General features: G+C 39.4%; 2 protein-coding genes and 1 long non-coding RNA gene across 4 annotated transcripts in view; 1 reads left to right on the top strand and 2 right to left on the bottom strand.

Annotated features, from left to right (window-relative positions):
- Positions 1–14,075, bottom strand: part of LOC145450090 (uncharacterized) — a 77,309-nt gene extending 63,234 nt beyond the window's left edge. Inside the window, exons 1-4 of one of the 2 annotated variants that reach the window (XR_013918433.1) lie at positions 13,242–14,075; positions 4,736–4,861; positions 3,249–3,434; positions 1,915–2,371 (exon numbers count right to left, since the gene is read on the bottom strand). This is a non-coding gene — a long non-coding RNA (uncharacterized LOC145450090). Of the gene's footprint in view, positions 1–1,914; positions 2,372–3,248; positions 3,435–4,735; positions 4,862–12,698; positions 13,207–13,241 lie in introns of those variants that run through there. The other variant, XR_013918427.1, reaches the window with a different exon arrangement.
- The window catches only part of LOC145438686 (uncharacterized), a 403,715-nt gene that overhangs the window by 48,361 nt on the left and 340,593 nt on the right, over positions 1–14,761 (top strand). The gene's annotated exons all lie outside the window — the stretch shown is intronic.
- Positions 8,650–10,038, bottom strand: LOC145437051 (uncharacterized). The gene is made up of 4 exons (XM_080314225.1): positions 9,630–10,038; positions 9,399–9,562; positions 9,208–9,332; positions 8,650–9,143 (listed from the first exon to the last, which is right to left on the bottom strand). Exons 1-4 carry the CDS (start codon positions 9,978–9,980, stop codon positions 8,896–8,898), a joined length of 888 nt encoding a protein of 295 aa, XP_080170351.1. The 5' UTR covers positions 9,981–10,038; the 3' UTR covers positions 8,650–8,895.

Here is a 14,761-nt window from a genome sequence, read left to right as displayed (position 1 = left end):
TTGTCAAAATGAATGTAGTGTAGTGGTTGCCAGTGAACTCGGCACCTTCAACTCGGCACCTTGAACTCGGCACTTGGTGAACTCGGCACTTGATGAACTCGGCACTTCGTTTGACCGTAGATGCTGTGCGATCTCTATTGTTTCAAGTTTATGACAATACAATGTTCCCCATGACACCAATAAATGTTTCCCATGAACACATCGAAACTTATGAAGGCCAAAATAATCAGTTTTTGCCTTCAAAGAAACGGATATTATAAATTAAATATCGCCCTTCAACTATATTTTGTTAGCAGGATGTTTCCCTAATGTCACCCTTCACCTTGCTCCTGACCAAGCTACCTGTGACAAAATCACACCTTCCTATAAGTAATCAGCTAATACAAAATCAGTATTGTTGTGTTGTATTGAACTTATAAAATCTCTAATAAACCTAACAGCTGAACTTATCAATAACTAATCAACTAATAAATAAAATATGTGTGCCGTTAACTCTTGAAAAGAGGCACCCGAAAAGTCTTCGAGTTCAATAAATATTATTTTACAATGGATATTGTATTGAAAGCTATAAATAAAATACATATATTTTGCACGATTCTTGCATCTCCAAAGAATTGAGGCATGTTTTTTTTTCATCTTCCTGGTGTAAGAATAACGATCGACTTTAGTCGTCAAACAGCATATCTCATCCTCTTTGCGATACACCCTCCAATATTTTATTAGTTGACTCGTCCGAGCATGACATTTCAGAGTTGACCTGAGCAGCGGACACATCGGATAACGACGACTCAATGAGATCATCTTCCTGCAAACAAAATTATAAGTTAAAATCTGATCACTCATATCGAATTAATTAGCACTATTCGACTTACCTGGTTGTTAAGATCGGCTACCGGTAGCGGACCCACTTCAATATCAACGGCATCTTCCTGCAAACAAAATTTAGTTAAGATCTGATAGCTCACATCGAATTAATTAGCAATATTCGACTTACCCGGTTGTAAAGATCGACTACCAGTAGCGGCCCCACTTCAATCTCAACGCATATATCCAATTGTCCATGTCCATTGTCCATCGATTATATCAATCATTCCCTCTATCCGTCAAATTAGCAATACATGTACCGAGTAGACCAATACCGACATGCGGCATCGTTGCGTCACAATACAAGCGCCGATTTCACCAGGTGCCGAGTTCACTGGCAACCAGTGTAGTATATCAAATCCATTGTAATGTCAATTATGTAGGATTCTCCATGTTCCATCATGATCTAGTGATCTTTCTCTATATCTTTAGTACAGTTGACTTCTGGAGTGTGTTGAAAGGTATACTTACCTAGTTTAAAACTTTCATTACCAAAATATTTCAAGGCCTTGATATTATTCTGTAGAATGACGGTCGCTGTATACTCCGAGCCAACGATTTTTCTGGCTTTTATGACCAATGACCAAGTTTTCTGCTACCTTGGTGATTCTAAATGCTTCGAGCATAATATAATTGGCTCATTTCTCTTGATGACCTCGTTCATCATTGATATGTGATTAATTGATTTTAAGTGACTGTCCGAAAAAGAGGCAAATTGTCAATCCATAACAATCGAAATTTCAGATAATCTCATGGATGTGATTCAATATTCCCTTTTTACTGAGATATTATGATTTGCTGCTTGACATTCTATAAATTACTCTTACTGTCCATTGTGACTAATTTGTAATTATTATGACATTATCCAAAACTCATTATAACTCAAGACTATTGTTAATGACTCCTAGTGAGTATATGCATCTTAGACTTGAAGAGTAGTGGCTGGAATTTCCGTGATTTTTTTGTTGTATTGGCCTGCGTTTTCATGTTATGAAATGTATGGAATTGATTTGAAATATATAATAATTAGTTATTTGAGCCCCAGCAAACACAGTACAGACCAAAGATGTAGAAAAGCCGAGCCGATTTAGTAGATATTAGATCTTGGCAGGTCGTAGAAAGGGGGATTTTGTGTCGACTCAATTCAACGTCTTTTCCATGTCCTTCAATAATGTAAATATTATGCAGATGCTACAGCCTTTAAACATGGTGAGTAGAATGTAGATCCTACGTTAGAAGAAGAAGATCCTGATATAATAACCTGTTTTCAACCACTATGGGCTTAACCTGATCACGGCTGCGTACACACACCACATTATTTACTACATATTAATCACATTTGTGATAATTTAACTTCAAACGAATTGGCAATAATGCCGTTATAAAAATAAAACGAACAAACGAACGAATGTCTTTAGAAAGAAAGTGAAAACAGTCCTTATAATCAGGTTTCATCTTCTGATGAGCCAGTTAAATAACCAGCATGCGGCCTTTTCTTTTCAACACCCTGCAGAAATAAAATGAAAATGATGATTAATAGCTAAGACATTCGTACTGCGAAAATGGCAGAGGTAGCGACTAACGAATGACTCCTACATTTTTTTCGCCCATACTTACTAAAATGGATTCGATTCTGAACTATTTCCACTCAAGTTTTCAAGTTTTATTATTATATTTTTTAATATTATATGACTAGAGAACTGACTTCAATCGTCACTTCTACTTGATTATCAAGATCAACGATGACTACTTCAGCACTCTTTGAAAACAGCCACTAACACAAAAAGAATTCTTGACTAAAATTTCTTCACATTCTGTCCAAAATGATCAATTCAACAATCCAAATGAATCAGTTATTTGGCAGCTAGTTGGAGAGATATATACTCAAGTCTAGAAAGTGGAATGATACTCTGCATGGAAAGCTGAAGACCTAATAATATTGTGTACAGAGAACAAAACATTTGAGTGGCGGCACTGGTATAGACATTAATAAATTATTAGAATTGACAGCAAGATAACCAGCAAAGACATTAAAATGAGAATTGGTGCAGTTTCTTAGGCTGTAGTGATACTCAGCCAGTAATTGACGTTGTAAATAAAGCGAGCGAAACCTCCGACAAATGATACGATAAAACATTAGAATCGACAGTCTTACTAGAAGCAGAATAACAATCATGAGGGGTTAGAGAACAGAACCCCGGGAAGTGACCATCAGAAATTACTGCATACTGGCCGAACAAACCCATGACCACTAACAAATGGTCTTTCAATAGTCAATATTGATACCAAATGACACCACCCCTATTTCATAGCAACATTTAGCAAATACAGCGCTGGAGTCAACCTTATATAAGCGCTAACCAAACGCCCATTAGTTTTCCCACCTACTACTTCGCGGATGGAAATACGCATTAAAGCGAACGGACGCGACTTGTCACACTCTTGCTATTTCTGCTCCTTTTTTCTCTTCGTTCCTCTTCTCTGTCGCTTCCGCTTGAGGAGAGAAACAGTCGGCCGCGTTTACGGATCGTGAATTCCCGGTGGGTGATTCTTGCTCGAATGGTCAGCACCTTGAAAATTGAGAACAATGTTGTTGCAAAATGCATGACAATTTGAAAGTTACATCATTCTAATTATTCTAGTTATGGCCGTGAATCGTTACAAGTGCGGTAACCATAAGAATTATTACTATACTTCAACTACAAATACAATATATTGTATAAAATGATTACCAATTCTTTTACGTTGATCGAGTCCCAAATAGATGAAATATGTCAAAGAATTTGCTAAATTTTTGTATAATTTGACAGATTCCGAAATCTTCTCAAAGTGCACCTTTCAAAAATTTGATATCAAGACTCCCAACATTTTACAATTCGAAGTTGGATGGCTTTACCAATACAAGCAAACAGTTTGTATCGCAATTGACAATTATGTAGAGAACGCTGCGAGACATATGAGTAGGCCTACCCTAAAACGTTTCTCTGACATGGACATTAGGGCTCTTAAAATATGACTTTTTTTTCTCAAATCGTTCTGGCTACTTGATAAAATTGTTAGGTTACCTAATTTAAGCCTAAACACAAAATTTGGTTCAATTCCAGCCAGTAACCGCTTTGCTACAGGAGAAGAAAGTTTCTATTTATTATATAAAAATAAATAGATAATAAAAATTTGAAAATTTTCTGTTCACCCCATGAAAGTGTTAGGCTGTCTATAGAAACGATGCTCACCAAATTTGGTTCAATTCCAACCAGTGGAAGCGGAGATATTGCTGTCGAAAAATTTGGATTTGAATAAAATAGTATTTACGGTGACCGATTCTTTGTTTACTTATTAAAGTTGTGCTCACCGTAAGTACTATTTTATTAAAATCCAAATTTTTCGACAGCAATAACTCCGCTTCCACTGGTTGGAATTGAACCAAATTTGGTGAGCATCGTTTCTATAGACAGCCTAACACTTTCATGGGGTTAACAGAAAATCTTCAAATTTTTTATTATTCATTTTTATATAATAAATAGGAACTTTTTTCTCTTGTAGCAAAGCGGATACTGGCTGGATTTGAACCATATTTTGTTTGTAGGCTTAAATTAGGTAACCTAACAATTTTATCAAGTAGCCAGTACGATTTGAGAAAAAAAGTCATTTTTGAAGAGCCCTACTGTTCATGACCGTTCACGTTCAGAGTTGCATCTCAAAGATGCTAAAATAAGCCTAAATATAATCCAAGCAATACGATCGTCCACTTTGACTGACTGAATTTCTAAAAACACCTTGATAGCTTCCACATCTTACGTTTATATATACCGTCTGCTATCGGCACAACAAAGTAGGCCTATTTAAAAATACCAAAACAGATTCAACATACCACATCTCTTGCAAAGGCTTTTGCTTTCATTCAATTTTCCATCAAACTTCTTTAAATCCTCCTTTGTGGTGAGTTGCTTTGGAATTCTTCTAGGATCAATTCCGATATCGTTTTATCATATACAATCTATGGCGGAATAAAAGTTTCGGATAAGTTCTAAGACGAACACAATTTTCCACACAAAAGTCAATTGCCACACGAAATGCCAAATGCTACGGTCTCATTTTACAAGGTATGGCGAGGAAACGTAGTGGTACGTTCCATTATAGCTAAACACCAATGAATTGCGGGTTCGAGCCTGACACGTCTACTCCATAATTCCTACCGAAGTGTTGGCCGTTTATCTAGGCTCCTCCTCGCCATCTGATTCGCATAGCCATGTCTTAAAAAGCCTAGGAGTGGGCCGTGCTGTAAGTGGGCAGATGGTTGCCGATGCACCCGGCACTTGGTGAATTCGGCCGCACAAACTCGGCACTTGGTGAATTCGGCCCTCGGGAAATTTTGAAATGAAGTGTATTTACAGCTATTAATATGAATTATCAAACTAATAATAGTATTATCAAGTGATTCGTCAATCTTGTAAGGAGGTCAGGGCATCCGTAGATCGCGCAGTCACGGCGTGATTAGATCACGGATTGCGTAAACACGGGAAATAACACAGCGCTCATATGCCGACCACGCGCGATCTGCTTGGAATCGATGGCGTGAGTCACGGGCCTGTGTCGTGTAAGTTTTGAGAAGATGGATCTTGGCGTTGTATGTGAGATCAAAACTGTGGAACATCAAGCGGCGCTTCTTCGTTTATCGATCACGACAAGCCAGTGTTCCTCATCAACAAATGTTTCGCATGATCACGTCAAAATAAATTATTTTTTGCCTTTGGAGAGACGATTCCACTCTGGGATTAGGGTGTCTCGATAACACGGTTGAAGGATCCCAAGATTACGAGATCTACCACGAGCCACGACACGTTTAAATTTCCTTTTTGATACTGTTCATTCATACTAAATGCATTTCTAATGCGAAGGTGTTCTAGTGCCAATTCCTCCAAGGGCCGAGTTCACCAAGTGAAGAGCGTTGCGTTATTTCCCGCAATTACGCAATCTGTGATCTAATCACGCCGTGACTGTGTGATCTACGCATGCCCTGACCCCCGTACAACATTGACAACCACTCAAAGTGCCAAGTTCACCGGCAAACATTACAGTAACCAATCATGGTGACCGGTACCGCTACGAGATCTACCACGGCCGAATTCTCGGGTCAAGTGTGGAATCCGGCCAGTGTTCCCCATGACCACCACCGATCAGTGTTGCACCTGAAACTGTCGGAATTCATAGTGCTTCACGTAGTTACCGACTATGCTCCCCACTAAACCCTATAAATACTGTCAAGGTTCCATATTATATCTTATCATATTATTATATCTTGAATTCACAGATACACATGCCGGTGACGAGCAAGATTACATTTTACATCGCTCGCTCGCATGCCAGATGAACGGCTTGTACAAGAAATCGAAGGAAAGGGGAAAGGAAGCGACTTACTCCAATCTCTTCACCACATTATGTATTGTGTATCGCATTTTTATCGAAAATTTAAAAAATAAAACGTATGACGCCTATACTATCAAGTGTATCTAGTGTACTTTGCGGCCACTAAACTCATGTACGGACACTTGCAAGATGTGGGGAGATGGTGAAGGTTTATCTGGGCTCCTCTTCACCCGCGCCGTTGCCCAGAAAAGACCCGACGTAAGAAAGCACTCATGTATAAGAAACCCCCATAGTCGTGTATGGTATCTAGTGTACTTTTCAGCCACAATACTTATGTGAAGACTCTCGCATAGTCGCGTATCATACCAAGTGTACTTTCCAGCCACAATAGTTATGTACAGACACTCGCATAGTAGGGTATGATACCAAGTGTACTTTTCAGCCACAAGACTTATGTGAAGACACTCGCATAGACGCGTATCATACCAAGTGTACTTTCCAGCCACAATAGTTATGTACAGACACTCGCATAGTAGGGTATGATACCAAGTGTACTTTTCAGCCACAAGACTTATGTGAAGACACTCGCATAGTCGCGTATCATACCAAGTGTACTTTTCAGCCACAAGACTTATGTGGAGACACTCGCATAGTCGCGTATCATACCAAGTGTACTTTCCAGCCACAATAGTTATGTACAGACACTCGCATAGTAGGGTATGATACCAAGTGTACTTTTCAGCCACAAGACTTATGTGAAGACACTCGCATAGTCGCGTATCATACCAAGTGCACTTTTCAGCCACAATACTTATGTGAAGACACTCGCATAGTCGCGTATCATACCAAGTGTACTTTACAGCCACAAGACTTATGTGAAGACACTCGCATAGTCGCGTATCATACCAAGTGTACTTTTCAGCCACAAGACTTATGTGGAGACACTCGCATAGTCGCGTATCATACCAAGTGTACTTTCCAGCCACAATAGTTATGTACAGACACTCGCATAGTAGGGTATGATACCAAGTGTACTTTTCAGCCACAAGACTTATGTGAAGACACTCGCATAGTCGCGTATCATACCAAGTGTACTTTCCAGCCACAATAGTTATGTACAGACACTCGCATAGCAGGGTATGATACCAAGTGTACTTTTCAGCCACGATACTTATGTACAGACAGAGGTGGTTATAGTATCGAAGTATTTCTACTTTTTCGAAGTACTCAAGTAGTTTTCGTCTACTTCTGGTACTTACTCAAGTAGATCTGATTTTCGCTACCTATACTTCTACTTCTTAATATTTTGTGATATACTTACTTACTTTTCGCTATTTTCAGTTTGTCAAGTAGAAGTAGTTCAATCTTCCAATCAGGAAGATAGCCTGAGGAATTTCGGAGCTGTTTTCACGGAGTATCAACATTTAATTTTCATAAAAGTTTAGTAAAGCACAGAATTTTCGTCGCGCTTCGCGCGCAGTGGATACGGTGTGACCAGTATGATTTCACGAAAGTATCGGTGAATATAATTTAAGTGGAGGGTTGGAGTGGTTCCGTTCACACCACATTGTTGCCCATCACCCATGAAATAATTCATCACAGTATATGGCTCATCATAACGTTTGAAACTGATGTTTCGCAATCTAGCATTTTCTTGTCATATCGTAATCTAGCATATATATGTCCATGGCATGTCCTGGAAAAGTGTTTTAGCATACCACCCTTGAAACTTACTGGACTAAAAACATGAAATATATATTCTGCTTTCAGAAACAGTATTTATATTTCACTTTCAATTCTCAGTATCATATAGCCTACTTTGAGTTATAATTAATATCAGTTCTTTTGTCCGAATAACATACATGTTGAAGTATAAAAGCAAGTGCAGTAATGCCTTTAAATTCTGGAAATATAGCTACACAATATGGCATTTTTACGGTTCACGATATTTTTTGTTAACGTTTACAAATCGCGCAAACTGTTTACACCGTATCCTATACAACTTATCCATATTGCACTTCGACTAAACTACGGGCCTTATAGGGGGAAGGCGCCATACCATGCTATTTTCCAAAACGCGTTGTTCGAGAACACAGAGGATTAGTATCGCATTTCCTTATCAATACTATCATTTTCACTACATGATGTGGACGAATGCTTATGCTATCGAAAATTGGATACCTGCTGGTATGCATCAATATGAATCAAGCTCGTCACCTATATCACATAGCTCAATTTGCAACTTTTGATAATCCATCCAATCAGGATCGTTTTCACAACTATTTACTTACTTGAGTACTTTTAAAGTCAGTCAATTCTACTTCTACTTCAATTAGTTTTATGCTGCTCATGAAATCAGTACTTCTACTTGAGTAGATTTTTGCTTCGCTACTTCTACATCTACTTGAGTAGCTTTCTTGACTACCTTGACCACCTCTGTGTACAGACACTCGCATATTATAGAAATGGCCCTGACCCTGACTCCTACTCCAACGTCCGGTCAAATATAGATAGACTCGAACTATAGCCAATGGCAGCACGTTTATCAACAAAACAGAAACGAAACGAAATGTAGAAAAAAAAACGAAATTACGAAATTGCAGGCACACTTCGATAACTAGATAATTCTGAGAAGTCAAATCTCAATAAATTAAAGGGCTCATTTTACACTGGGTATTGCCTGGCGATTTCCTGAACAATGTCCGAAAAGTAATGATCTCTTTCTCTGGTCCGACGCCACATCCATTCATCGATGTATGAGGGTACGAACCCCCGTACCGTGCCGTTCATTCTCTTGAACTTCCGTTTACAGTCGCTCCAAAGTCTCTCAATATTATTGGTGTGAACACCTTGGGGAGTCTTAAACAGGTGTTTGTGGCAGACTGTTTTATGGGTGTAGCCGTTGCCCATTCCTGATAAGGAAACGGAAATGTTTTACTAACATTCACCATTATCGCTGTATAAGACTTCATTTACCGGTTATGCCCCGATACGCTGCCCATTCATCCGACCAAATTTCGGTGCCCGGAGCAATGTATTGCCGAATGATTGGCAGCAAGGTGTTTGCGTCCCGTCGATCGACGAATCGCATAAAGCATTGGCTGCATAAAACATTATATACTTTTAAAGTTTTGCTGACGTTGGATTTTTATTTTCTATGCACAAACTTTGTGATGAGGTCCACGCCTCCGAATATCCATTGCTGTGGAATCGGTCTTGCCTGAGCGTTGGCACCACGGCCCCTCTTGGCAATTACCGATTCGTCGATCGCCACCACATGTCCCGGGCCACCGATGACGCCGGAACCCCTTAACAGATCGGCTGAGCAGATCTGGAATTTGCCACAAAGCTTTAGAGTAAATAGAGTGCCTTACTTTACAATAGAATTTTGACAATACCTCCCTGAAAAACTGGCACCAGTCGATGCAGGTCCTGTTGCTTATTTTAAGCTCGTCGATAATCATTACCTGGTCATGGTCCTTTGACCAAAAGTACACCATGTACAAAAGTTTCGTCGGGGTGAGATTACTTTTGTAAAAAAATGAGCCATGCCGGATGCTAATGAAATCCGAGCATTTCTGTGAATGGTAAATATCAAGAAAGCCATTAGTTTGTAGCTTGAAAATATGGTTGGCGGTACTAAACTTGAGTTTTGCTTTCACAACTACATTCATTGCAGTAAAGAATTTATTAACTCGAAGACTTTTCGTGTGCCCCTTATCGAGAGTTAACGGCACAATAATAAGCATACAGAGAGAGATTCAAACGAAAACCAAAAAGGCAAAGTATGACGTAATAATACAATAATAAAAAATAACGCTAGGTATGATACGCGACTATGCGAGTGTCTTCACATAAGTATTGTGGCTGTAAAGTACACTTGGTATCATACCCTACTATGCGAGTGTCTGTACATAACTATTGTGGCTGGAAAGTACACTTGGTATGATACGCGACTATGCGAGTGTCTTCACATAAGTCTTGTGGCTGAAAAGTACACTTGGTATCATACCCTACTATGCGAGTGTCTGTACATAACTATTGTGGCTGGAAAGTACACTTGGTATGATACGCGACTATGCGAGTGTCTTCACATAAGTATTGTGGCTGAAAAGTACACTTGGTATCATACGCGACTATGCGAGTGTCTTCACATAAGTCTTGTGGCTGAAAAGTACACTTGGTATCATACCCTACTATGCGAGTGTCTGTACATAACTATTGTGGCTGGAAAGTACACTTGGTATGATACGCGACTATGCGAGTGTCTTCACATAAGTCTTGTGGCTGAAAAGTACACTTGGTATCATACCCTACTATGCGAGTGTCTGTACATAACTATTGTGGCTGGAAAGTACACTTGGTATGATACGCGACTATGCGAGTGTCTTCACATAAGTATTGTGGCTGAAAAGTGCACTTGGTATGATACGCGACTATGCGAGTGTCTTCACATAAGTATTGTGGCTGAAAAGTGCACTTGGTATGATACGCGACTATGCGAGTGTCTTCACATGAGTCTTGTGGCTGAAAAGTACACTTGGTATCATACGCGACTATGCGAGTGTCTTCACATAAGTCTTGTGGCTGAAAAGTACACTTGGTATCATACCCTACTATGCGAGTGTCTGTACATAACTATTGTGGCTGGAAAGTACACTTGGTATGATACGCGACTATGCGAGTGTCTTCACATAAGTCTTGTGGCTGAAAAGTACACTTGGTATCATACCCTACTATGCGAGTGTCTGTACATAACTATTGTGGCTGGAAAGTACACTTGGTATGATACGCGACTATGCGAGTGTCTCCACATAAGTCTTGTGGCTGAAAAGTACACTTGGTATGATACGCGACTATGCGAGTGTCTTCACATAAGTCTTGTGGCTGTAAAGTACACTTGGTATGATACGCGACTATGCGAGTGTCTTCACATAAGTATTGTGGCTGAAAAGTGCACTTGGTATGATACGCGACTATGCGAGTGTCTTCACATAAGTATTGTGGCTGAAAAGTGCACTTGGTATGATACGCGACTATGCGAGTGTCTTCACATAAGTCTTGTGGCTGAAAAGTACACTTGGTATGATACGCGACTATGCGAGTGTCTGTACATAACTATTGTGGCTGGAAAGTACACTTGGTATGATACGCGACTATGCGAGTGTCTTCACATAAGTATTGTGGCTGAAAAGTGCACTTGGTATGATACGCGACTATGCGAGTGTCTTCACATAAGTCTTGTGGCTGTAAAGTACACTTGGTATGATACGCGACTATGCGAGTGTCTTCACATAAGTATTGTGGCTGAAAAGTGCACTTGGTATGATACGCGACTATGCGAGTGTCTTCACATAAGTATTGTGGCTGAAAAGTGCACTTGGTATGATACGCGACTATGCGAGTGTCTTCACATAAGTCTTGTGGCTGTAAAGTACACTTGGTATGATACGCGACTATGCGAGTGTCTTCACATAAGTATTGTGGCTGAAAAGTGCACTTGGTATGATACGCGACTATGCGAGTGTCTTCACATAAGTCTTGTGGCTGGAAAGTACACTTGGTATGATACGCGTCTATGCGAGTGTCTTCACATAAGTCTTGTGGCTGAAAAGTACACTTGGTATCATACCCTACTATGCGAGTGTCTGTACATAACTATTGTGGCTGGAAAGTACACTTGGTATGATACGCGACTATGCGAGTGTCTTCACATAAGTATTGTGGCTGAAAAGTACACTAGATACCATACACGACTATGGGGGTTTCTTATACATGAGTGCTTTCTTACGTCGGGTCTTTTCTGGGCAACGGCGCGGGTGAAGAGGAGCCCAGATAAACCTTCACCATCTCCCCACATCTTGCAAGTGTCCGTACATGAGTTTAGTGGCCGCAAAGTACACTAGATACACTTGATAGTATAGGCGTCATACGTTTTATTTTCTAAATTTTCGATAAAAATGCGATACACAATACATAATGTGGTGAAGAGATTGGAGTAAGTCGCTTCCTTTCCCCTTTCCTTCGATTTCTTGTACAAGCCGTTCATCTGGCATGCGAGCGAGCGATGTAAAATGTAATCTTGCTCGTCACCGGCATGTGTATCTGTGAATTCAAGATATAATAATATGATAAGATATAATATGGAACCTTGACAGTATTTATAGGGTTTAGTGGGGAGCATAGTCGGTAACTACGTGAAGCACTATGAATTCCGACAGTTTCAGGTGCAACACTGATCGGTGGTGGTCATGGGGAACACTGCCCGGATTCTACACTTGACCCGAATTCTCCAAGTGCCGAGTTTGTGCGGCCGAATTCACTAAGTGCCGAGTTCACTGGTAATCGGGCAGATACGGAATAATAATAATAAGAACCGGCCTGGTGTAAAATGACCAGTGTAGTCGAACCACCACCATGAACACCACAAACAAACAAATAAACATCTAACATGGAAAAGAAATTACCTTTGCAGCCTTTGACAAACACAGTTACCATTGAAACCAGCAATTAAGGTCTTATTCGAAAGCAGAATAACAACTGTTTTAGTGGACATATCAAATCAAATGTTGGAAAGTTCATGTAAAATAGCCCAAAATATTATCTTACTGTGACCATATTCCATCAATATGGTCTGGCTAGCCAAATTCTCTGGGCCAACATAATCAAGCTGCGTTTGGTTTCAACGATTAATAATCTTGTCACTGGATTCGAGGTATAATTGCACTCAAATATCAAATTTTGCTCCATTAATCAACATCAAGTTGAAAATGTCCATTCTTGCACCAACTTTTATAAAATCATGAATCAGTGTTCTACAGGTATGTATCTATATGACTTATATACCTAGAAAATTCAGGCATAAATATTATGATATACCGTAGGTATAGGTACCGGTAATTCAGATGTTTGAAGCGAATTATAGTGGTCTAATTTCACTAAATTAGAGCGAAATGCCAGCAATATAATTGTAATCTAATTCGGAAAAACGGTTTAGCTCTAATTCTAACCTGGAAAAGCTGAAACTTTTCTATAGTTGTCTACACCTGTTTTGCAGAAAGTCAAACAGCTCTAGGCGTCATATACTACAGGCAATTCGAAATACCCCATAAGCTATATGCTACTGCATATATACCTTTAACCCGCTACCTCAGTCAGTCACAATTCCTATATATTTACGGCATTTACCATACAGAAAGAGCGAACTATGCCTGGCTGCGACCTGTTGCGCGTCAAATCTTTGTATGGCGCGATGACTTAAAATTTGAATCGCCGAAATATTCTAGAAGTCACGCATCGATAATCATATTCCTAAACGTACAACATATCACTTATTTAGTTATTCTCTGAATAAAACTATTAACCATACTCGTTGAACATGCGAGATTACCGAAAGAGCGAATATATATATAATGAAGATCATATATATCAGAGGAAAACAAAACTATTCGACCTTAGAGCAACAACACGAATATACAACACCGGTGACATCCTCACGCAATAAAACGAAGGGAGAACATTGTTTTCTAATGGATAGAACGAAGCTACCGCATGAGATCGAACAAAACCGGATAGAATTCATCGTGATTGAATGTACCGACAAAGTCATCCTTTCTACGTATTTTAGTCGTACCCGCGAGAGATAGAAAATTTGCATTATTAGGTTAACTACCGGATATAACGAAGCCTAATGCATGAGATGGAACAACACCTAGTATGAATTTATTCTGATTGAATATAACCACAAGACCATCCTACTACGTATTTTAGACATTCCCTCGACACTTAGAAAATCAGAACCTAATCGAGATGATCCCGGATGATCCTTTTACGGTTTTGTGTTTGCTGGGGCCTTGCATTTTATTTGGGTTAAATCAGAATATGGAGAGACAATGTATTTTACGCGAATGCGTACAATTTGACAAAGGTTGTGTAGCAATCAGGATAAATGCCAGACAATTGTTTCATGTGTCAGAACTTGATTTAAATTAGAGGTAGGTAGACTTGGTGAAGATGCGAGGATATGTATTGTCATTTGTCGTTAAATGCTGAAATGTTGTAGGGTGGAGTGAAAATGACTTTTTTTCAAATCGAAAAAAGGGGATTCTTAAGTCCAGAAAAATGACTTGAAACTTCAATAAAAGTTGGTTTTAGGGGATTGCCTTTATTTTTCAGCCAGCATCCCCCCAATTTCTGCGCGAGAGGGGGTGAAATTGCTCATCTCGACAACCACTGGTCGTAGGGTCATGCGAAAACATCATGTTTCTCTCTGTCTTAGAAGCAAGGTTTGTCTATTGTGAACACAAAACGAGTTACAGCCGAAAAATACTAGATTTTTGAAGCCGGTAAATGGCGGGAGTAACTAAGTTACATGTTAGTGTGATTTACACAAGAACAGCTAAATAAATCAAACTCACCATGTAAAACAAAATTTGACTTCTTTTGAAGTGTCAAATAAAATCGCCCTAGTAATGAATTTGAATCATGTCTAGTACTTTGAAATTTCAACTTGACTTGACTAGTTACTTGA

The sequence above is a fragment of the Botryllus schlosseri genome, chromosome 1 (assembly GCF_051294905.1).
Source record: "Botryllus schlosseri isolate E-star chromosome 1, Bs_hap1, whole genome shotgun sequence".
Classification (NCBI taxonomy): domain Eukaryota; kingdom Metazoa; phylum Chordata; class Ascidiacea; order Stolidobranchia; family Styelidae; genus Botryllus; species Botryllus schlosseri.
Note: the sequence above shows the minus strand (reverse complement) of the source record. Positions and strands in the feature narration are given on the sequence as shown.